General features: G+C 45.6%; 1 protein-coding gene across 3 annotated transcripts in view; it reads right to left on the bottom strand.

Annotated features, from left to right (window-relative positions):
- The window catches only part of CACNA1H (calcium voltage-gated channel subunit alpha1 H), a 300,253-nt gene that overhangs the window by 168,330 nt on the left and 107,092 nt on the right, over positions 1 to 24,831 (bottom strand). For all 3 annotated transcript variants that reach the window (XM_075318332.1, XM_075318334.1, XM_075318333.1), the window contains one exon: positions 571 to 663. In XM_075318332.1, coding sequence (XP_075174447.1) covers positions 571 to 663 — 93 coding nt within the window. The remainder of the gene's footprint in view (positions 1 to 570; positions 664 to 24,831) is intronic.

Genomic DNA, 24,831 nt, shown 5'->3' with positions numbered 1-24,831 from the left:
CCGTTTTGGGGGGGGGGAACCCATTTCCCTAAACTGTGCTTGTTCCACTCTCACCCAGTCCGGCGCTGTCTGTTATTGTCACACCTATAGCACTATAGACAGTATCAGCAGCTCTTGCCAAGTGCACATCATGAAGCGGCTGAACTCACTGATCGTCTGCAGCGCCGTCTGCAGACAATAAAAGACACCGGGAGACTAAACACTGGACCTGGGAAGGTGATTAAACCAAACTGTGACCAGGGAGCAATGGTTTTTTCGAAACCAGAAAACCCCTTTAAGATCACGCTCCACTATACCGTACACTACCACCAATTCATTGCTGACTTGTCGCTCTTTTGCAGCGGCCATACTGACCCTGGCCTAGAAAGCAGCATAAAAAACCCATTTAATTCTAAGGTCTAAAAGAAAATGGAGAAGAAAAAAAAAAAAAATGACACTTCCAGGTCTAAAATTATCCAAGAACCCAAAGTGATGTCACAACTTGGAGAAACGTCTGCAAGAATTTTGTACAGAAAAAAAGCGGTGAACTCCCCACATCTGGAAGACAAATGTGACAAATCTGATACTTACTATTATAAGTAGTATAAAATATATAAAATTGTAAAAAGAATGTGCATCCATGACATAGTACATGATGTCCACCCACCCTTCCAGGGTTATAACCTACAAGAGAAGAAAGGGGGACTGTTAGAGAAACATAAGGAAATGCATCATTATACCAAGATCATTCACACCTACCCACAAGCCAGGATTAGTAATATTCCTGCACATAGGAGCAGTATTATAGTAGTTATATTCCTGTACATAGGAGCAGTATTATAGTAGTTATATTCCTGTACATAGGAGCAGTATTATAGTAGTTATATTCTTGTACATAGGGGGCAGTATTATAGTAGTTATATTCTTGTATATAGGGGCAGTATTATAGTAGATATATTCTTGTACATAGGGGGCAGTATTATAGTAGTTATATTCTTGTACATAGGGGGCAGTATTATAGTAGTTATATTCTTGTACATAGGAGCAGTATTATAGTAGTTATATTCTTGTAATTAGGGGCAGTATTATAGTAGTTATATTCTTGTACATAGGAGCAGTATTATAGTAGTTATATTCCTGTACATAGGGAGCAGTATTATAGTAGTTATATTCTTGTACATATGGGGCAGTATTATAGTAGTTATATTCTTGTACATAGGAGCAGTATTATAGTAGTTATATTCCTGTACATAGGAGCAGTATTATAGTAGTTATATTCTTGTACATAGGGGCAGTATTATAGTAGTTATATTCTTGTACATAGGGGGCAGTATTATAGTAGTTATATTCTTGTACATAGGAGCAGTATTATAGTAGTTATATTCCTGTACATAGGGAGCAGTATTATAGTAGTTATATTCTTGTACATATGGGGCAGTATTATAGTAGTTATAGTCTTGTATATAGGGGTCAGTATTATAGTAGTTATATTCTTGTACATAGGGGGCAGTATTATAGTAGTTATATTCCTGTACATAGGGGGCAGTATTATAGTAGTTATATTCTTGTAGATAGGAGGCTGTATTATAGTAGTTATATTCTTGTACATAGGGGCAGTATTATAGTAGTTATATTCTTGTATATAGGGGGCAGTATTATAGTAGTTATATTCTTGTACATAGGAGCAGTATTATAGTAGTTATATTCTTGTACATAGGGGCAGTATTATAGTAGTTATATTCTTGTACATAGGAGCAGTATTATAGTAGTTATATTCTTGTACATAGGGGCAGTATTATAGTAGTTATATTCTTGTACATAGGAGCAGTATTATAGTAGTTATATTCCTGTACATAGGAGCAGTATTATAGTAGTTATATTCTTGTACATAGGGGCAGTATTATAGTAGTTATATTCTTGTACATAGGGGCAGTATTATAGTAGTTATATTCTTGTACATAGGAGCAGTATTATAGTAGTTATATTCCTGTACATAGGACCAGTATTATAGTAGTTATATTTTTTTTTTTATTATAGTACAGTTGGAATAAATTTGTGAATTTTCACTTTTTATATGATGCATGCCAATTTCAGATCGCGCTGGTTCCCTTTTTTCTCTGTTTTGACCGTAGTTATGCTACAAATCTGGTGTCTGACCAACACCATACCATGCACGCCTGATTTTGGTTTGCAATATATTCCTCCTGTTGGTAGCTGTTCAGACTCAGTTACCTCACCCCTTTCCACAGGCAATGCTAATTAAGCACCATTCTTGGATCTGGTCCGCCTTTATCAATGGTTGCTGGTTGGCACTGGGAGGATCAGTTCTGATATAGTCCTGGTATGTGTGGGGCTTGCTCCACATGCTGGGACCTGGGCTGGTCTCTATCCACAAGTGCCTTTTTTGCAACATGGAAGCGGCTATATACAGGTTGCAGGTATGTGTGCTCCATTATGGTTCTGCTTTTAACTTTATCTAGGAGGCCGCATGGCACATGAAATACAGAATGTAGAGTAGGACCCCCCTATTGAGATTTGCCGTGACGTTGGCAGGGGTGGCTCAAAAAATTGATCAATTATTTGCTAAAAATCTCATTTTTTTTATTATAGTACAGTTGGAATAAATTTGTGAATTTTCACTTTTTATATGATGCATGCCAATTTCAGATCGCGCTGGTTCCCTTTTTTCTCTAGTTATATTCTTGTACATAGGGGCAGTATTATAGTAGTTATATTCTTGTACATAGGGGCAGTATTATAGTAGTTATATTCTTGTACATAGGAGCAGTATTATAGTAGTTATATTCCTGTACATAGGAGCAGTATTATAGTAGTTATATTCTTGTACATAGGGGCAGTATTATAGTAGTTATATTCTTGTACATAGGAGCAGTATTATAGTAGTTATATTCCTGTACATAGGGGGCAGTATTATAGTAGTTATATTCTTGTACATATGGGGCAGTATTATAGTAGTTATATTCCTGTACATAGGGGGCAGTATTATAGTAGTTATATTCTTGTACATAGGAGCAGTATTATAGTAGTTATATTCTTGTACATAGGGGGGCAGTATTATAGTAGTTATATTCTTGTACATAGGGGGCAGTATTATAGTAGTTATATTCCTGTACATAGGGGGCAGTATTATAGTAGTTATATTCTTGTATATAGGGGGCAGTATTATAGTAGTTATATTCTTGTACATAGGAGCAGTATTATAGTAGTTATATTCTTGTACATAGGGGCAGTATTATGGTAGTTATATTCTTGTATATAGGGGGCAGTATTATAGTAGTTATATTCTTGTACATAGGGGCAGTATTATAGTAGTTCTATTCTTGTACATAGGGGCAGTATTATAGTAGTTATATTCTTGTACATAGGGGCGGTATTATAGTAGTTATATTCCTGTACATAGGGACAGTATTATAGTAGTTATATTCCTGTACATAGGGGCGGTATTATAGTAGTTGTATTCTTGTACATAGGGGCAGTATTATAGTAGTTATATTCTTGTACATAGGGGCAGTATTATAGTAATTATATTCTTGTACATAGGGACAGTATTAAAGTAGTTATATTCCTGTACATAGGGGCAGTATTATAGTAGTTATATTCTTGTACATAGGGGCAGTATTATAGTAGTTATATTCTTGTATATAGGGGGCAGTATTATAGTAGTTATATTCTTGTACATAGGGGCAGTATTATAGTAGTTATATTCTTGTATACAGGGGGCAGTATTATAGTAGTTATATTCTTGTATATAGGGGGCAGTATTATAGTAGTTATATTCCTGTACATAGGGACAGTATTATAGTAGTTATATTCTTGTACATAGGGGCAGTATTATAGTAGTTATATTCTTGTACATAGGGGGCAGTATTATAGTAGCTGTATTTTTGTACATAGGGGCAGTATTATAGTAGTTGTATTTTTGTACATAGTGGGCAGTATTATAGTAGCTGTATTTTTGTACATAGTGGTATTACTTCATAATAAGCGCATTACACAGATTTACGTTATATCTATCATTTATTATGGAGCAGTAACAGAAGTTTTTTAATAGAAATGTATCAGTTAAAAAGAAAAAAAATAGTCCTGAATTACCTGCAAGGATATAAATGGTTAAAAAAAAAATAGTGTAAATAATTTCATTCTTGTTTTTTTGCATTTCTCTGAGATTCCGATTCATCTCTCATAATTAATCTGCATGAAGGAGATAATTAATTCTAAGCAGACGTAGTAACATCACACCCGGCTGAAGGAATCCGCGCGCACAACATGAAATTATTTATCAGACCGAGATCATTCCCGTGATTAAAGGACCTGGTATCTGCAGCGCCGACTGGAAACACGGCGCTCATTAAAGTGACAGTACAGCGTTATACAAATGCTTTGAACTTGGTAGAGAATCTCATTGGTGTAAATAATGGAGATGATGAAGAAGCTTGTGCCGTACATTGAAATCAATGGGAATCATAGTCAGCCACACATCTGAATAGTCAGCATGTAATTCCGCTTTTCCCCTGCAGGGGTCAATGTAGCTTTATGTGGCAGTAGCTTTTACAATAAAAAACAGCCGCGTCCGTCCCATAGAAATCCCCTTGTGGTGTTTGTGTTTTCCGCAACAACATTGGGGTCTGACTCTATGGAGATGCATATTTTATGCTTAGTCCAGGCAGCTGCATAATCAGCATTTTGTTCTTTTTTTTTACGCCGCAAAGGACCATGAAATTGCTTGTTTTTCTAAATTTTGCCTTTTGTATCATTGCTTTTTTCCGCCACATCGTTCCCCTTCCCCCCCTAACCCATAGAATGGTGGAGGGTTATAGCCAGATTCCTTACTGTTAAGAAAAACGCCAAAAAGCTCCAAAGATTCATTTAAAGGGGGCTTGTTACTTGTCATAAATATGTAATTTTTTTCTCAGGTGTAAATGCCGCTGTTCTCCTGAATCCGGTGCTGTTTTTCTTTTCTTCCTACGCCTCTCCATTCCTGAGATATGGCCACCTATAAAAATACTCTTTTTTAGCCAAGCAGGTGTGGCCTTCAAGAGCACGCCCACGAGAAGAGATGATGACCACTCCCACATGGCTAATAAGACTAGATTTATATACAAGAAAGATGAGGCAATATCTCAGGAAAGGAGAGGCGCAGGAACAAAAGAAAAACAGCGCCGGATTCAGGAGAACAGCGGCATTTACACCAGGTCAAGCCCTGCCCTGAAAATAAGCCCTAGCAGGAATTTTTGGCCTTTTTGAAGTAAGGCTTAATAAATATAAACCCTACCCCCAAAATAAGCCCTAGTCGTAGTTCAATAATGAAGTGTCCATGCAAATAAAAAAGTTAAAGAAAAAGCAAGACACTTCATTAAAGGAAGCAGAGACCCCCAAAAAGAGAGAAGACAGAAGACCCCGCAATCATACTTACCGGACCACTAACTGGAGGCTGTGGCACACAAGGACATGTGGTGGAACGCATTGAGGATCTGCTGTGGAACACACACACACACACACACACACACACCCTGTGATACCGTACTATGGTGACCTGGGACAAAGTGGAACACAAGGACCTTCGATGGAACGCACTGGTGTGTTCTACTGCAGGTCCTCCACACATTCCATCACAGGTCCTCACGTTTGACAGTGCTGCCATCCGGAAGCAGTACGGAACCATCGAATGTTTCTGTGTGTGAGTGTGATGTATGCGATCTGATGTGTGTCTGTGTGTGAGTGGCGGCTCGAAGCAGGGTAGGACCGCTGTGGAACACACAAGGACCTGCTGGGAGCCCCCGCTGTGGATCACAGAAGGACCTGGGAGCGATACCGATGTTCAGGGTCTGGTTAGTACCATTCTCCTGGGGGTCCCTGCCTTTCTGGGGGGTAAACTTACCTCCAACCTGTGTTTCCCCAGAAATAAGCCCTACCCCCGTAATACATTTTTGGGGAGCAAAAAATAATATAAGAGAGTGCCTTATTTTTGGGGAAACAGTATTTATTAAAAATAACAGGTCCTCAAAAACAGTTAATTCAGCAGGTACCTCTGTGTCAGCGCGGGCTCACCCGAACAGGTTACAGTCCGTTTTCCTGGAGCAAACTTTCCACAAATAAGGCATACGGTCCAACCAGCCTCAGTGTCCTCTTACTGTAGAGTTCAGCACCAACACAAGTGTTCAACCCCATGCACAGCTCCCACTAAACAGTCCGGTCACTCAGCAGCTTCCACACACTGCACTCTGCTCAGTCTCACTAGCAGAGCGGTGAACACACCACCTGGACCTTCATCAAAGCTAGGCCGGTGCATGTAATCAAGACCTGCCGTGCTAGGATGTAACCCAGTCACAGCTAGCTTTGCTACGGGTGGTATATGGATTGAATATGGCAGTATTATCCTGACACTATATAAATTATTTTATGGACTATATAGCAGTATTATCTTTGCACTATATGGTGGTATTATATGGATTGTATATCGCAGTATTTTCTTAGCACTTTAAGATGATATTATATAGGCTGTATTTACCAGTATTATCTTGGCACTATATAATTGTATGATATGGGCTGTATATGGCAGTATTATCTTGACACTTTATGATGGCATTATATGAGCAGCATAAGGCAATACTATCTTGAAACTATATAATGGTATTATATGGACTGTATATGGAAATAGTATCGTGGCACTATATAATGGTATTATATGGACTTCATATAGCATTATTATCTTGGCACTATATAATGCTATTATATGGACTATATATGGCAGTATTATTTTGGCACTATATAATGTTATTATATGGACTTTATATAACATTATTATTTTGGCACTTTATAATGGTATTATATGGACTGTATATGGCAAGATTATTTTGGCACTGTATAATGGTATTATATGGACTGTATATGGCTGTATTATCTTGGCAGTATATAATGGTATTATATGGACTTTATATAGCAGCATTATTTTGGCACTATTTAATGGTATTATATGGACTTTATATAGCAGTATTATTTTGGCACTATATAATGGTAATATACGGACTGTATATGGCAGGATTATTTAGCCACTATATAATGGTATTATATGTATTTTATGGCAGTATTATATTGGCACTGGTATTATTTGGACTATATATGGCAGGACTATGTTGGCATTATATGGTGGTATTATATAGGATGAAATTGTGTAGCTTTAAATCTTTATTTGACTACTCCTCATGCCTGCAATGTATACTTGTATTTACAACCTGGGAAAATGAAGTGGGACACGTCCCGGGTCTTCACATCATGCGACTGTGGACGATGCCCTGAGAATTCAGCCATAAACTGGGTCTCTTCCCTCTTGGATTACATGGCCTTTCCCAGACCTCTCACATAAATAGAATTGCTATGGCAGAGGACGATGTCTGCAGACTCGCTCAATGTTTAAATGCCATCAGCGCTTAGGTGCGTTATCAATACGTATAATGACACACTCGGCTCTGCTACATCTCTCTATATCAGGTGCATCTGGGTGTGGTGGACAATCAGTGGTGCACTTTATGACCTGTGAAGAAGTGTCTCCATTCTGCCCAGTAATCAGAGCTGGTACCTGCGCCTCCGCTCCTGAGCGTCCCGTAATCCGCCTATAAAATTGGAGGAATTAAGAGGATTAGACCCGCTGGTAGATGTCCTCAGGTACCTTGTTTGGAAGTAAATAGGTTTACGTGTGTACGGAGTGGAGCCTGCGCCCCGGGGGGGTGGGGGGGGCAGCATCTGGCAATTAGATGGGGCATAGTGAGAGCTGCATGACATGGATGTTGTAAATCCTAATTTTTAAAGGGATCATCCATTTTAAGTCTAGCTAAATCACGGTTTAAGGGGAATTTCCACAACTTTCTCCTATACTTGGTTTCATCTCTCTGCTTGCTGTCAGTGAATGGAAACATGATGCAAACCTGGTTTCATCCCTCTGCTTGCTGTCAGTGAATGGAAACAGGATGCAACCCTGGCTTCATCCCTCTGCTTGCTGTCAGTGAATGGAAACAGGATGCAACCCTGGGTTCATCCCTCTGCTTGCTGTCAGTGAATGGAAACAGGATGCAAACCTGGTTTCATCCCTCTGCTTGCTGTCAGTGAATGGAAACAGGATGCAACCCTGGGTTCATCCCTCTGCTTGCTGTCAGTGAATGGAAACAGGATGCAAACCTGGTTTCATCCCTCTGCTTGCTGTCAGTGAATGGAAACAGGATGCAAACCTGGTTTCATCCCTCTGCTTGCTGTCAGTGAATGGAAACAGGATGCAAACCTGGTTTCATCCCTCTGCTTGCGGTCAGTGAATGGAAACATGATGCAAACCTGGTTTCATCCCTCTGCTTGCTGTCAGCGAATGGAAACAGGATGCAAACCTGCCCAGGTTTAATAGGGAGATTGTCTAAATAACTTTTTTTTTATTATTTAAATGGAGTGATATTTTTTGTATGTTTTGTTTTGGGGAGGGAGAAGGTTTTTATAGGGTGTCATGTGTGGAGTGGATAGGAAAGCGATCCAGGGAGAGACAGGCTCTTGGCCTGTACATGGCGGCAGGCGGCGGGGAGTCTCCTGCGCAGGGACAGCCGCACAGCGCAATACTTTGTCACACACCTCATGCATGAAATGTCTGATCTGATTAGCAGCGCTGTCACCAGCCATAAATGAAAGCTCTCCTTCTTCCATCTCCCCCTGCTCACTGTCTGTCACATCGCTGCCCATCTGGATGATTGGTGGGAGTTCTCCCCGAGAAGGAGGGGTGCACATTACAACTTCACTCAGCCAAAGAAAATCCTAAATCTTCACCTGCTACAACATAACCTTGTGCTGGAAAAACAAATGAGCAACAGATTGTACAGAGCTGCCACCGTAAAAGAGGGATGAATGGATGGATAGATATTTATTGTTTTACTCGCTTATATAGCACCAACATATTCTGCAGCGCTGAACAGACACCATTGATGTTCCCATTGGGGCTCACAATCTACATTCCCTATCACTATGGTTTTTAGATTGCGGAAAGAAAACCACACAACATAGGGAGAACATACAATGTCCTCGAAGATGTCCTGGGTGGGATTTGAAGAAGGACCCTAAATGGATAAATAGATACTATAGATGGATGGGTGGATGAATAGGTGGGTGGATGGGTGAATGATTAGATAGATTTGTGGGTTGATGGGTAGATGGATGGGTGGGTGGATGGATAGGTGGATGGGGATAGATGGGTGCATGAATGGATGGCTGGATGGGGATAGATGGGTGGATGGATGAATATGTGGATGTATAGATGGATGGGTGAGTGGATAGATGGATGGGTGGATGGATGGAATGGTGGGTGGGTTGCTGGGGGAGAATGGATGGGTGAGTGAGTGAGTGGATGGATGGATGGTTGGGTGGGTTGATGAGGATAGATGGATGGGTGGGTGGATGGATGAATGAATGGATGGAGGAATAGTTTTACAGATGGGCACGTGGACAGATAGATAGATTTGTGGGTTGATGGCTGGATGGATGGGTGGGTTGATGGGTGAATAGGTGCATGGATGGATGGGGATAGATGGGTGGATGGATGGATGAATGGGTGGATGAATACGTGGATGTATAGATGGATGGGTGGGTTGATGGGTGAATGGATGGGTGCATGGATAGCTGGGAGGGGATAAATGGGTGGGTGGATGGATGAATGAGTGGAGGAATACGTGGATGGATGGTTCGGTGGGAATAGATGGGTGTATGGATGAATGTGTGGATGGATGGGTGGGTGGATGGATGGGTGGGTGTATAGGCTTGGATAGATGGATGGCGAATGGATGGGTGCATGGATAGGTATGTGGCTGGATAAGTAGGTGGATGGATAGGTAGGTGCATGGATAGGTGGGTGAATGGTTGGATAAATGGTTGGGTGGATGAATCAATGGATGGGTGGTTGGGTGAATGGATGGATGGATTGGTGGGTGGATTGATGGATGGATAGTTGGATAGGTGGATTGGTGGATGGATAGGTGGTTAGGTGAATGAATGGATGGGTAGGTGGATTGATGGATGGTTGGATAGGTGGATTGGTGGATGGATGGATAGATGGTTGGATAGATGGATGGGTGGATTGGTGGGTGGATTGATGGTTGGATAGGTGGATGGATTTGGATGGGTGGATCAGTGGGTGGATTGATGGATGGATAGATGGACGGTTGGATAGGTGGATTGGTGGATGGATAGGTGGTTCGGTGAATGGATGGGTGGGTGGGCGGATGGATGCATGGATGGATGGTTGGATGGATAGGTGGTTCGGGGAATGGATGGGTGGATGGATGGATGGTTGGATAGGTGGGTGGATTGATGGTTGGATAGGTGGATGGATTTGGATGGGTGGATCAGTGGGTGGATTGATGGATGGATGGATGGACGGTTGGATAGGTGGATTGGTGGATGGATAGGTGGTTCGGTGAATGGATGGGTGGGTGGGCGGATGGATGCATGGATGGATGGTTGGATGGATAGGTGGTTCGGGGAATGGATGGGTGGATGGATGGATGGTTGGATAGGTGGATTGGTGAATGGATAGGTGGTTGGGTGAATAGATATGAGCTATAGGTTTGCAGCAGGTTACATTAGTGGGAGATCTGATATGCAGTGATCCTTTCCCCTGTGTCAGTTGTGTCTATTCACTTACAGCATGCAGAGATTTTGCACATGATGATATCCTCCATGGCTTATATGAGGCTGCAGATTGCAGGGAGTATAGGAGGCCGCCCCGGCTTATTAATCACAGTCATGTTGGGAGATAATGTAAATAATTAGTGTCCCCGTCCATGTTCCCTCATACTTCTACCTTCATCTTGTGAGCCCAGTAATACACTGTGCGGCTCGTTACCTCTGACCCTGCTTATTAATTACACTACGGGGCCTGTATGCGAGAAGACGAGACTCCAAGAAGCCGGCACAGAAAAATATTAAAAATGTACCCCCCCCTCTTTGGCATTTCTGATCCTCCCCCATATTGCTGTGTACTATGAGGCAAGCTGGGGGCTCCTAGAGAGAACTGTCTTTGTCTCCCATAGCAACCAATCACAGCTCGGCTTTCATTTTTCCAGAGCTGTTTATGAAGCGAAAGCTCAGCTCTGATTGGTTGCTAGGGGCAACACAGTTAGTGATAAGTGAGGCCTTGTTTGTCTTTTAAGGAATCGGTCATGGCGACCATTTTTTATTCTGTGAAATGTTTTTTTTTTAATAATTCTGATAATAAAACGATGTTGTTAGTGTGTATTTTGCAGGCAGAGGGGCGGTATAGTGTATAGATTGTATAGAGCCCTGTGTGCGGTGCCGGCGGCGTCCGGACTATTCATTACCTGTAATAAATGCCTCCCGCTCGCTCTGAATTTTCACACCTATAAATTTCACTTCCACGAGAGCGTCCGTGTCTCCACATAACACCGAGCAGGCAATTTCCTTGCGGTTTCATCTCCGCTGTCAATCTCGCTCTCTGTTTCTCTCGGCAGCGGCATTATCTGCATTTTACACCCAGAGCTATAACATTCTTCCATCTCCGCAGCCTTATTTATGGAGGAAAAAGCTAAAACCGCACCATGGGGGCTCCGTCCAGTAACACGCTGCCATCCTCAATGTCACAAACCACCGGGGGGTCACTCAGAAATCCCCCGCGCTGGCTACCAGTACGTCACAATCGGGGGGTAACAAGTGGGGGTCACCCCTCCTTTATACCTCCCGACCGACAGACAGAGCACGTGACGCGCTCTCTAGCGCCCCTCTTATAGTCAGGCCAATTATGGAATTGCCCGACCATAAGCAAGGAGGCCGCTATACTACTTATGCCGATTATTGAAGGGTCCCCGGTGAGAGTAGGGTATATATTCCCCCGACCTCCGCGGGCGGAATATATAAAATCTCCCCGAATCTCACTGGCCTCCCCACAATAATCCTTGGCACAATTCGCTGCCACCAACCGATTTACGGTAACTATTAGCCGAACACACAGACGTGGGATTCAAGATCGAGATAACAGAACAGCCCAAGATTAATTATATAATTTAATCGCCTAAAGCACACTAGAAACTACAATATATACAATAGGGAATCTACAGAATATACATATGTCAGAGTACAGTTACAATCAAAGCATGGGTTACAAACAGGCATACACAGTTCCAGCAGTTACCTTGTTGCGTCTGGCCACAGGGGGGCGCTGTAGACCAGGTTTCCAGGAACCCCCTCACAGGTCTTTCCCAACCAGGCCCCCGAGCAGAAGAACGCTGGAAAATGGCCGAAGTAGGGTTATCAACCTGGGCAGATCCAGGTCCCCTCCTACCTTAGTGACCTCACAGGGAAGCACTGCCACTCCCCCTGCATGGATCAGAATTATCCAGCAAAGGGGATTTTGGCTATAACTTTGCCTGGGAGCGTCGTAGGCAGACGCCAATGCTCTCATTGTGACAGTTATGAATTTAGCTACAGAACGAGGGGACTCATGACCTGTCTGCCAGTTCCCCATTGGCTGATATCACGCCTGGGGCATTTCCCAATGTCCTGTTCCCATAAAAAGGGTGTGCCGGCATCGTCCGCATGCGGAGACACCATTTTTATGGTTGCCATATTTATCGGAGATATGGCTTGCGAGATATGAACCATTTTTTACTGGAGTCGTTCTGTCTGGCTATTTCCATAGCCTTGCTAACTAGCTAGCAGCTCCTACTACAGGGTGACGGCAGGGAGTCATCCTGTATCCATTGTCCTAAAGCCACCTAATTTCCATATCACAGGACATGGCCATGGATTTGTTGCTAAACCAGTTGTGTGAAGGGAAGGGGGTAGTGACACCAGGAGAGGGCTTCCTGACATGACTTGAATGTCATGATTTATCGTCATATCTCCGGATTTACCTCACACCTCCCCCCTTTTGAGGGCGCTAGGGGGCAGCACACTCCGGTGTTCCCCCGTGCGCCCGTCCGCGACCTCTCCTTGTCGGGACAGCCCGTCTGCGTTACCGTGGTCACGGCCCCTTTTGTGGTGAATGGTGAAGTTGTATTGCTGGAGCGCAAGGCTCCATCGCAACAATCGCCCATTCGTCCCAGAGACGGTGTGCAACCAGCTGAGGGGATTGTGGTCCGTCTCCACGATGAAGTGGCGCCCGTATAGATAGGGTTGCAGACGCTGCAGGGCCCACACTATGGCCAGGCACTCCTTCTCCATTGTAGAATAGGCCACTTCCCTTGGTAACAGCTTCCTGCTCAGGTACAAGACTGGGTGCTCTTGGCTCGCAGAGTCCACCTGGCTGAGCACCGCACCGAGGCCGAAGTCACTGGCGTCGGTCTGTACTACAAACGGCCGCGTGAAGTCGGCTGCCTGTAGCACGGGCGGGCTGGACAGGGCGTCCTTTAGGGCCCGGAAGGCTGTCTCGCAGTCCATTGTCCAATCGACTGCAGAGGGCAGCTTCTTCTTGGTGAGGTCCGTCAAGGGCTTTGCCAGGCTACTATAGCGTGGAACAAACCTCCTATAGTACCCAGCGGTCCCCAAGAAGGACATCACCTGCTTCTTGGTCCTGGGGGTGGGCCAGGATGCGATGGCCTCCACTTTCTCAGGCTCGGGCTTCAGCGTTCCCCCACCTACCCGGTGACCGAGGTACTGGACCTCGCTCATGGCCAGCTGACACTTTCCCGGCTTGATGGTCAAACCTGCCCGGTGGATCCGCCTGAGCACCTGTGCTAGATGCTCTAGGTGGTCCTCCCAGGTGGGACTGAAGACGGCAATGTCATCCAGGTACGCGGCCGCGTACCCTTCAAGTCCCTTGAGCAGGGTGTTGACCATCCGCTGGAAAGTGGCAGGGGCATTCCTCATCCCGAATGGCATCACCGTGGACTCGTACAGTCCAAATGGGGTAATAAAGGCAGAGCGTTCCCTGGCCTTGGGAGTCAGGGGGATCTGCCAATATCCCCGGCTCAGATCCATGATGGTCAGGTACTGAGCCCCGGCCAACTGATCGAGCAGGTCATCGATGCGTGGCATTGGGTACGCATCGGCGACCGTGACAGCATTGAGCCCCCTGTAGTCCACGCAGAACCGAGTGGTTCGGTCCTTCTTAGGGACGAGGACTACAGGCGAGGCCCAAGCGCTGTTGGATGCCTGGATCACCCCCAGCTTCAGCATCTCGTCAATCTCCTGGCGCATGTGTTGCTGCACTTCCAGGGAGACCCGATATGCTGAACGCCGGATCGGGGGATGATCCCCAGTGTCCACGTGATGGACAGCCAAGTCAGTCCTTCCGGGCTGGTTGGTAAACAACCCCCGGAAGGGGTGTAGGGTGGCCCACAGCTGGGACCGTTGGTCCTCCAAGAGCTGGTGGCCAACCTCCACATCCTCAAGGGATCCGCCTGCCCTAACCTGGGCTAGCCTATCCAAGAGGGTTTCCGCTTCTCCCTCCTCGGGCAGGTTGCACACGGGGAGCGCACATGCCTCCCGCTCATGATGTGCCTTCATCATGTTCACATGGAAGGGCTTCCGCCTTCCACGGGCAGGGTCCAGGGTGACCAGGTACGTCACAGGGTTGAGCTGCTGGTACACGAGGTATGGGCCTTCCCAGGCTGCCTGAAGCTTGTCCTGTGGTACGGGGACCAGTACCCACACCTCTTGACCCACTTGGTAGGTCCTCTCACAAGCGTTCTGGTCGTACCAACGCTTCTGATCGGCCTGGGCTTGAGCCATATTGTCGTGTACCAGTTGCGTCAAGGCCTGCATTTTGTCCCGGAAGCGCATGACATACTCGATAACCGACACTCCAGGGGTGGCCAAATCCCCTTCCCAAGCCTCTTTCACCAGAGCCAGGGGGCCCCGCACACGTCGCCCGTACAGGAGCTCAAACGGTGAGAATCCTGTTGAGGCCTGTGGAACCTCCCGGTAAGCAAATAACAGGTGTGGGAGATACCGCTCCCAGTCACGCCCATGGGAGTCGACCAACATCTTAAGCATCTGCTTTAAGGTGCCATTGAACCGCTCGCACAGGCCATTAGTCTGTGGATGGTACGGGCTGGCCACCAGATGTCGCACCTGGACTTGCTTACAGAGGGCCTCCATCAGCTGGGACATGAATTGGGTCCCCCGGTCAGTGAGCATTTCCTGGGGAAAACCCACTCGGGAGAAAATCTCCAGCAATGCGGTGGCCACCTTGTCAGCCCGAATGGACGACAAGGCCACTGCTTCTGGGTACCGGGTGGCATAGTCCACTACCGTCAGTATGAAGCGTTTCCCGGAGCTGCTGGGGATGGCCAGCGGGCCGACCAGATCCACAGCCACCCTCCTGAAAGGCTCATCGATGATGGGCAGAGATACCAGTGGGGCTTTGGGGCGTGGCCCCGCCTTCCCCACTCTCTGACAGGTTTCACACGAACGGCAGTAGGCAGCCACATCGGCCCCCATTTTTGGCCAGTAGAAATGCTGGTTTAACCTGGCCTTGGTCTTAGCGATCCCTAGGTGTCCGGCCATCGGAATCTCATGTGCGATCCGCAACAACTCCGTCCGGAACGGATAGGGTACCACCAACTGTCGGTCCCTGGGCCACGCCTCCGGTGAACCCTGCTGGACCGTGGCCCGGTACAGCCGTCCTTGGTCCCAGACCACTCGCTCCGGGTCCGAGTCCGAGGGAGGCTGTGCCGCCTGCTCCTTAAGAGCTTTCAGGCTGTCATCAGCTTCTAACGCTGCCTGAAACCCCTGACTAGATGTGGCCAGAATCGACGAGACTGTCACATCTTCAGTCAGTACCCCGGGACCTGTGTCCTGGCCTCCACCTGACTCGGCTGCCACTTGGTCAGAAGGGGAAGAGCTATCGGACCTCCAGGAGGCCCCTTGGCTTCCAGCACTCCCACTGCGGGTGACAGCGGCCACAGCCGCTGCGACCGTGGGTCGTGCCTGCTCCTCCTCCGTTCCTGACCAAGTCGCCGGTTCAGGCAGACCTACCTGGCTTCCTGACACCCCGGTTGTGGGGGAACCCTGCACCGAGATCTTACCTGGGAGCACTTCCGCTCCTGGACCGGCCCCAATCTCACCTGCCTGTTCCCCCCCTGCAGCAACAGAACCCCGCTGTGAAATCTCTGGGGACCCCACATTTGCTGTGGTAGCCCCCACCCCACACACTGGTCCTCCCCCTGCAGCACCCTGCTCTCTGCTTATCCCTGCAGAGGGCAGCAGATCCCAGCTCACAGGCTGGTTACTTGTAGAGGCATTGTCACACCTTTCTCTGACCCCCTCCCCTGTCACAGCTGCAGCTGTGTGTGTGTCTATGGTGTCTGTGCAAGCAGAAATATCAGAGTTCACTCCCTCCTCCCTTACATCATTCATAGATAACACATTAACATTGTCCGGAGGCACGTCAGCACTGGCTGAAGGTTCAGCCTTTGGGGCGGGGCCAAACTGGGAGGTTATTTGCCCCAAATCTGTCCCAAGTAGCACGTTTGCAGGGATCCGATCAGTTACCCCCACCTCCCTCACCCCTCGCCCTGCGCCCCAGTCCACATAAATGTCAGCAACAGGCAGCGCCGGGTCAATGCCTCCAATCCCGGAGACAGCGAGGGTTTTTCCAGGGATCAAGTCTTGGGGGGACACCATCTCAGGCCGCACCAGAGTCACCTCCGAGGCGCTGTCTCGCAGTCCTATGGTCACAGACCGGCCGACGGTGACAGGTTGGAAGCTGTCCAGGGACCTACCACCACCCCCACCCACACAATACACCTTGGGCGGCCCTTGGGACGGGGACGGAGCCGGGGCCTTGGGACGCTGAGGGCACATGGCCTTGAAGTGTCCAGGTAGGTTGCACTGGTGGCACCGTCTTGGTTCCGCCACGGGCCTGGAGAGGGGAGTTGAGGGGGACACCCCCTGCAGTCTAGGGGCAGGTGGGGCAGTCGCAGAATTCATCTTACCCCCTCTCCAGGTGCTGCTGGTGGCCGCTCTCCTGGCCTCAGGGGCCCGGTTGTTGGTGTAGTCATCGGCCAGGGCAGCTGTAGCCGTGGATCCCTTTGGCTTCTGGTCTCGGATGAACTGGCGGAGATCCTCAGGGCAGTTCCACAAGAGTTGCTCCGTGATGAACAAGTCCAGGATCTCCGGTCCGGTGGAAAGCTGCAGGCCTTGGGTCCAGTGGTCGGCAGCTCGGGCAAGTGCCCGCCGGTGGTCAGCCCAGGAGTCCTTTGGTCCCTTCTGTAGGCTCCGGAACTTCTTGCGGTAGGACTCCGGGGTGAGGTTGTACTGTTGGATCAGGGCCCGCTTGATGGTGTCGTAGCCCTGATCTGCCTCAGCAGGCAAGTCCCCAAGGATATCCAGGGCCTTACCCCTTAAACGGGGGGTCAGGTATTTGGCCCACTGGTCCTTGTTCAGATGGTGCTGCAAGCAAGTCCGCTCAAAAGCAGTCAAGAAAGAGTCCAAGTCTCCATCCTTCTCCAGCACTGGGAAGTCCTCAACACGGACCTTTGGAAGTTTGGTGTCTTGAAGGTCACGTGTGGCTGATGAGGGCCGGAGCTGAGCTAGCTGCAGCTGGTAGTCACGCTCTGCCTGGCGCTCTTCACGCGCTGCCTGCCGCTCTGCCCTGCGCTCTGCCATGAGTATCTCGTAGGTATCCCGGTCTCCAGCCTGGAGAAGGGCCATAGCCATTTGAAGAAGGCTATCCGAGCCTCCCAGGCTCGGTGGAATGGCACGTGGTGATCTGCGGCCCGCTGCGGAGCCTGGTGCTTCACTGTCCATTGCAGAGCGGAGGGCTGGCATCTGGCTCGTTGAGGACCCTTGGGCGAGCTGCTCCTCATCTTGTCCAGCAGTGCCCAGTTGTGCAATGTCCTCTGCAGAGCTGTTTTCTGGCGTCGAGCTCCTGGAGGACTCGTGGACAACCTCCTCATCGTCTCTGGCCTTAGCATCGGCCATTCCTTTGGCTTTGCTCCTGGTGCTCTCAGCCATTCTTGCAGACTTTTGGTCACTGACACAGAACTGACACCTGATGCCTCCACACACCTTACAGTATCTGCACTCTGACACTCTAGTGTTGAGCTGGTCTGAAGACCCCAGCAGCCACAGCTGCTGCAGGCAGTCTTTAGTGTCTGGGAGTATGGGTCTCACACTCACACACACTATTATCTTGAATCCCACCGCTGCCACCAATATGTCACAAACCACCGGGGGGTCACTCAGAAATCCCCCGCGCTGGCTACCAGTACGTCACAATCGGGGGGTAACAAGTGGGGGTCACCCCTCCTTTATACCTCCCGACCGACAGACAGAGCACGTGACGCGCTCTCTAGCGCCCCTCTTATAGTCAGGCCAATTATGGAATTGCCCGACCATAAGCAAGGAGGCCGCTATACTACTTATGCCGATTATTGAAGGGTCCCCGGTGAGAGTAGGGTATATATTCCCCCGACCTCCGCGGGCGGAATATATAAAATCTCCCCGAATCTCACTGGCCTCCCCACAATAATCCTTGGCACAATTCGCTGCCACCAACCGATTTACGGTAACTATTAGCCGAACACACAGACGTGGGATTCAAGATCGAGATAACAGAACAGCCCAAGATTAATTATATAATTTAATCGCCTAAAGCACACTAGAAACTACAATATATACAATAGGGAATCTACAGAATATACATATGTCAGAGTACAGTTACAATCAAAGCATGGGTTACAAACAGGCATACACAGTTCCAGCAGTTACCTTGTTGCGTCTGGCCACAGGGGGGCGCTGTAGACCAGGTTTCCAGGAACCCCCTCACAGGTCTTTCCCAACCAGGCCCCCGAGCAGAAGAACGCTGGAAAATGGCCGAAGTAGGGTTATCAACCTGGGCAGATCCAGGTCCCCTCCTACCTTAGTGACCTCACAGGGAAGCACTGCCACTCCCCCTGCATGGATCAGAATTATCCAGCAAAGGGGATTTTGGCTATAACTTTGCCTGGGAGCGTCGTAGGCAGACGCCAATGCTCTCATTGTGACAGTTATGAATTTAGCTACAGAACGAGGGGACTCATGACCTGTCTGCCAGTTCCCCATTGGCTGATATCACGCCTGGGGCATTTCCCAATGTCCTGTTCCCATAAAAAGGGTGTGCCGGCATCGTCCGCATGCGGAGACACCATTTTTAGGGTTGCCATATTTATCGGAGATATGGCTTGCGAGATATGAACCATTTTTTACTGGAGTCGTTCTGTCTGGCTATTTCCATAGCCTTGCTAACTAGCTAGCAGCTCCTACTACAGGGTGACGGCAGGGAGTCATCCTGTATCCATTGTCCTAAAGCCACCTAATTTCCATATCACAGGACATGGCCATGGATTTGTTGCTAAACCAGTTGTGTGAAGGGAAGGGGGTAGTGACACCAGGAGAGGGCTTCCTGACATGACTTGAATGTCATGATTTATCGTCATATCTCCGGATTTACCTCACACTCAACTTACAGCCGAGCCGCGTACGCCGCCGCTCCAAACACCACAGACACTTAAGACGCCTATCTCCGCTAAAGAACAATATTCTCTGCTGAATATATCTTAAGAGCGTTTTAAGCTTTGGTTTTTCCGATAACGACTGGACAGATTAAGGCCTTGTGCACACGTTGCTTTTTTTGGTGCAGTTTGTTGCCCATATCCGCATGTCTATCCTTATGCCATCAAAGATCATTAAAACTCTAAAGTACTATGCGCACGTTGCTTCTTTTTTCGAGGTGTGCCGTCCCCGTGGAAGCAGCCGGGCTGCTCGGACCCGGGTTCTCCATGGTTCGAGGGTCTCCGGACCCGGGGATCATGCGGCCACTCGAATGTAAAGGGGATATTTACAGGGAAGTTGATATATAGTTTGTGACACCACCCGTGGTGTACGGTAATTTGGGCAGTACCGCCGCTGCCGTTGGGAGTACCCGGGGTGATGAAGTGGGGCAGCAAGGTGTCGTAATCCTCCACGGGTAGGGGGATGCCCCGGGACTCGGTGTAGGAATGCCGTGGGATGCAGGGGTCACTCTCGGACTCACTCAGTTCATAAGCAGACGCTGACAACTGGGTAAACCAATTCTCTGAGTACCACTGAGGGGAGCTCGTCCGGGTCCCGTCCCCTATAGTGTTGCCTGGTGATCCGTGACCTGCCTCCTGGCACTAAGTTTGACTTCAGCTTGGTGGCCCAGTAGTATGGAACTAGCCGGGTCCCGCTCCCCACTATGGCTAAGTGTGGGAGCTTGCTCTCAGGGCTCACACTTGGGATTTTCTGGACCTTTTTGGATTGGAAAGTCCTATCCCCCTCGTCACACTAGTGGCCCGATTCTGGAGCGGGTGGGAACAGATCATAAGGGCTCCGTTCTCAGGTGAATTGTCAGGTTGCCTGAAGCTACTCCCCGATCTAGGGTCCGTGTATCCCGTCGTGCCTTCGATCCCGGACCGGTGACAGTGAAAGGCTGTCGGCTGTCCTCCTTGACAAGTCCAGACACCTTGCCACAATCCCCTGCAACCGGGGGTCCGACTCCTCTAGGCCCAGACCACCGTCTGCAACCTAGAAAGCTTTTCCAGGAGCCACGGCTCCCAACTTCCTCTCTCCTGCTACACACACTCTCTCTGACTACACTCCTCACCTCCCCTCCCTGACCCCCCCAGGTGGGCGACTATTCCACTCAAGCCGTCCACTGGTGTGTCTGGTGGGTGTGGTGCAGGGTATCTCTAGGATTTGTTTTGCTGTTGGAGGCAACACCATTTAGTTAGTGCCCCAGAACCAATAGGGAGGCGGAATATGGCACGGAAGGGCAGTTTATGCAGTACCCTGTGACAACCTGATAGTCCAGGGGCGTCACACTTGCAATTTTGGGTGCAGAAAGAACCAACATGTCAATTGTTGGCGCATTTTTTCCTGCATTTTTTAGCCTTACAGCCAAAAAAAAAAAACGCCCGAAAAATGCGTGAGCCCGGTAATACACTGTGCAGCTCGTTACCTCTGACCCTGCCCGTTGTTCTGCCACAAGGTGCAGAAAATTTCTGCAACAAAAAAACTCAGTGTGTGCACATATCCTAAAGAGATTTTGTTGGTGTCTTAAAAGTGGGAAAACCCCTGTAACTCCTTCCCGACATAAGATGTATTGGTACAAATGCAGGCTGTGTAATACAGCCAGCACCTGCCTCTAAGGCCCCATTCACATGCCCGTGATTCCGGTACGTATGACGTCCGTTTTCATAAGTACCGGAGACACGGACATATGAAGACCCATTAAAATCAATGGGTCTACGCACACATCCGTGTTTTGTCGTGTGTCCGTGTGGAGTATATGTGTGTCCGTGTGCTCCACACGGTGACATGTCTGTTTCTGATATCACACGGACCTCACACTGAGGTTTTCTCGTACTGGAGAAAACACGTGTCTTTGAAATAGAATGATTTTCTATACTCAGATGTCTCCGGCGCTGCTGTTGCTTGCTTCAGGACCCGCTCATTATGCTCATGAATATTCACTGCACTGCACATCCAGAAGCAGCAGCGCTGGGGACAGGTGAGTAAAACGTTCCTGATCTCCGTGTGCTATTACGGATAGCACACAGAAAACATACATGTGTCAAAATCATGGCACACGGAGTGCCATACGTATCTTCAACATGGTCCGTGCAAAACATCACTGTTTTGCACGGATATGTGGAAGAGGCCTAACAGCAGTGAGCTCCAATTGCTGCTGTAACCGTTTAGATGCCACTGTCAATCTCTGAAAGCAGCATTTATACGGTTGCTATCCACGTTGCATAAGTGGCCTTTGCCCCTGCCCTCCATATCCTGGCAACACAATTGTGGGTCAGTGACCTATTGAAGAGGCCCCCATCACTTCTTTAATTGTGCTCCTGTAGGCGCCCTTGGAGACTTATTTTTACTACTGTGGTATTGTAGTCTATAGTACAGGTAATCAAATAGGCACATCACTGCTGCAGCCAATCACTCAGCTCAGTAGCTCGTGTCATCCGGCGCTGGACCTAGGGAGGGTGAGCACTACTGTATTTCATTTTTGACTAGTATCGGAGACCACTTTAACTCCTTCCTGACAGAACAGCACCTGCCTCTAACAGCAGTGTTTATAGAGCTCCAATTGCTGTTGTATGTCCGGTTAGATGCTGCTGTCAATCTCTGACAGCATTTAAACGGATGCTATCTCTGTTAAGGCTTGGACTAGCCCACAGGAGGGCCGGAGAATCCTCTGGTGGGCCCCTCTGCAGTGGTATGTCACAGCCAAAATGATCAGTAGTTGGCACAATATACTTGTTTCACTACGTAGAGATAAAGGAAGCGTCTCATCATTCATTTTACAAACTACGCAGTATATTATTATATAGACGGTAAATTTGTGAATGTAATATTTGCATGTAATTGATCAGTGGCCCCCAGAGTCAATGTTACTGGTGGGCACTTGCTGCTCCAGTCTGACACTGTCTATGTTGCATTCTTCCCTCACGCCGATATAACTGCAGGATCCTTATAGATCACCAGTTTGAGATCTACTAAAGGCCACAGTCCCTGTCCTCTGTGTTCTCCTAATGGCTCCATATGGGGGTGATTTTTACTACTGTGGTATTGCAATTAATAGTGTTTGTGCATATGAATAAAGATTAATCAAAAAAAAGTTTTTAAAATATAAAAATTTGAATTATTCCCACCCCCCATTTTCCCAATTGAAAACTATTAAAATAAATTATTAAAATAAAATAAAAACTAAAAAAATAGAAATATTACATATAAAATACCTTAATATTAAAATGTTTTAATATATAAATATTAAAATATGTATTATAATATATAAATATTTGGAATTTCATAAAAATATATTTTTTTTATATATTTTACATTACAATATAATTAATGTAGAAATATTAAAATATTAATTATGCTATATAAATATTTGGCATTCCAGAAAAAGATTCATTTTATATGTAAATATTATATATATATATATATATATATTATATAATATATATATATAATATATTTTCCTATACAATATTAAAAAATAATATATAATGTATAAATGTAAATATTAAAATAATAATATCTAAATATTTGGTATTCCATTAAAATATTATTTATATATATATATATATATATATATATATATATATATATATATATATATACAGTACATTATATATATATATATATATATATATACATATATATATATATATATATATATATATATATATATATATATATATATATATATAATGAATTTAAATTATTAAAATATTAATTAGAATAGATAAATATTTGGTATTCCATAATGGTATTCCATTAGAAATTATTCTTTTTTTACTATTTTACCTCACCTGGATTTTTTTTTCAAGCACACAATTGAAAAACTCAATATTAAAAAATAATTTATAATGTATAAATATTAAAATATTAGTAATAATATATAAATATTTGGTATTCCGTTAAAATATTACTTTTTTATATTGTACATTAATATATACATATATATATATATACATATAAATATATATATATATATATACATATTTATATATATATATACATATATATATACATACATGCATACATATATACATACATATATATATATATATACATATATATATACATACATGCATACATATATACATACATATATATATATATATATATATACATATATATATATATATATATATATATATATATATATATACATACATATATATATATATATATATATATATATATATATATACACACACACACACAAGCGCACACACACACACATATATATATATATATATATAATTAATTTAAATTATTAAAATATTAATTATAATATATAAATATTTGGTATTCCATAGAGAACATTAAAAATTATTTTTTTTTCTACTATTTTACCCCACCTGGATTTTTTGTTTTCAAGCACACAATTGAAAAACTCACCCCGTCAAGAAGTTAAGTTTAACTTAGCGCCCTCTAGTGGTAGCTACTATATATACCAACATTATAAAACCAGGGCAAAATTATTCAAAAAAATTCTAGTCCACAGGTTGTGTGTGGTATTGCAACATAGATTCATTCACTTTAATAAAGCTTTGATCATGCAATACTACACACAACCTGTAGACAGGGGAGGCGCTGTCATGGTTTTTTTTTTCGTATTAACTCTTTCAATTCTGTGTGGAGTAAGGATAGTTATTGCTGGTGCCATGTAATATTGTCTGAGTCGGTTGTCACATATTTACCCTTTGTTTTAGAATACAGATTTAATAAGCGTGTGTCCCGTTTTAATCATCTCATATGTATCTGTAAAATCTCTGCTTGCTGGAAGTGAATGAAAACTAGTTCTGACCTAGTCCATAGCTATTACAATGTATTGCTGTAGCAAAGGTATTTAGTCCAGAATCCAAAGCAGGAAATGCATTTACACTGATACATTGGAACAAATCCTCAGCTGTGTACACAAAACTAGATCAAACTAGAATATAAGCAAGCAAGCAGAGATCTTAAAAAAAATCTGAGGACCTGAAACACATTGGAAAGTTGCAGAAGAATTCGCCTTTATTTAGAGAACACTTTAAGATTGTGCCTGCCCTTTAAGACGCCCCCCTCCTGTGTTGTAAATTTGTATTCTTAGGGGAGCTGCGTCTTGCCAGTTGTGATTGAGTTAGCGAGGTGCAAAGAGAACCGCGCAGATTTACACGACGCAGCAATAAGTAATTAAATGAAGGAGCGGGAAACTGCGACGATTCATGTAAAACGCGTTAAGGATGGGTGAGATGTGATTAGGATGTTCCTGACGGGACACGGTGAAGAAATCAGGAGTGACAGCAGAACCGGATAAAAGCAATGTGCAGGCGTCTTCCCTCCATT

The sequence above is a fragment of the Anomaloglossus baeobatrachus genome, chromosome 7 (assembly GCF_048569485.1).
Source record: "Anomaloglossus baeobatrachus isolate aAnoBae1 chromosome 7, aAnoBae1.hap1, whole genome shotgun sequence".
Classification (NCBI taxonomy): domain Eukaryota; kingdom Metazoa; phylum Chordata; class Amphibia; order Anura; family Aromobatidae; genus Anomaloglossus; species Anomaloglossus baeobatrachus.
The sequence above is the reverse complement of the archived record's forward strand: the minus strand, read 5'-3'. Positions and strand labels throughout refer to the sequence as shown.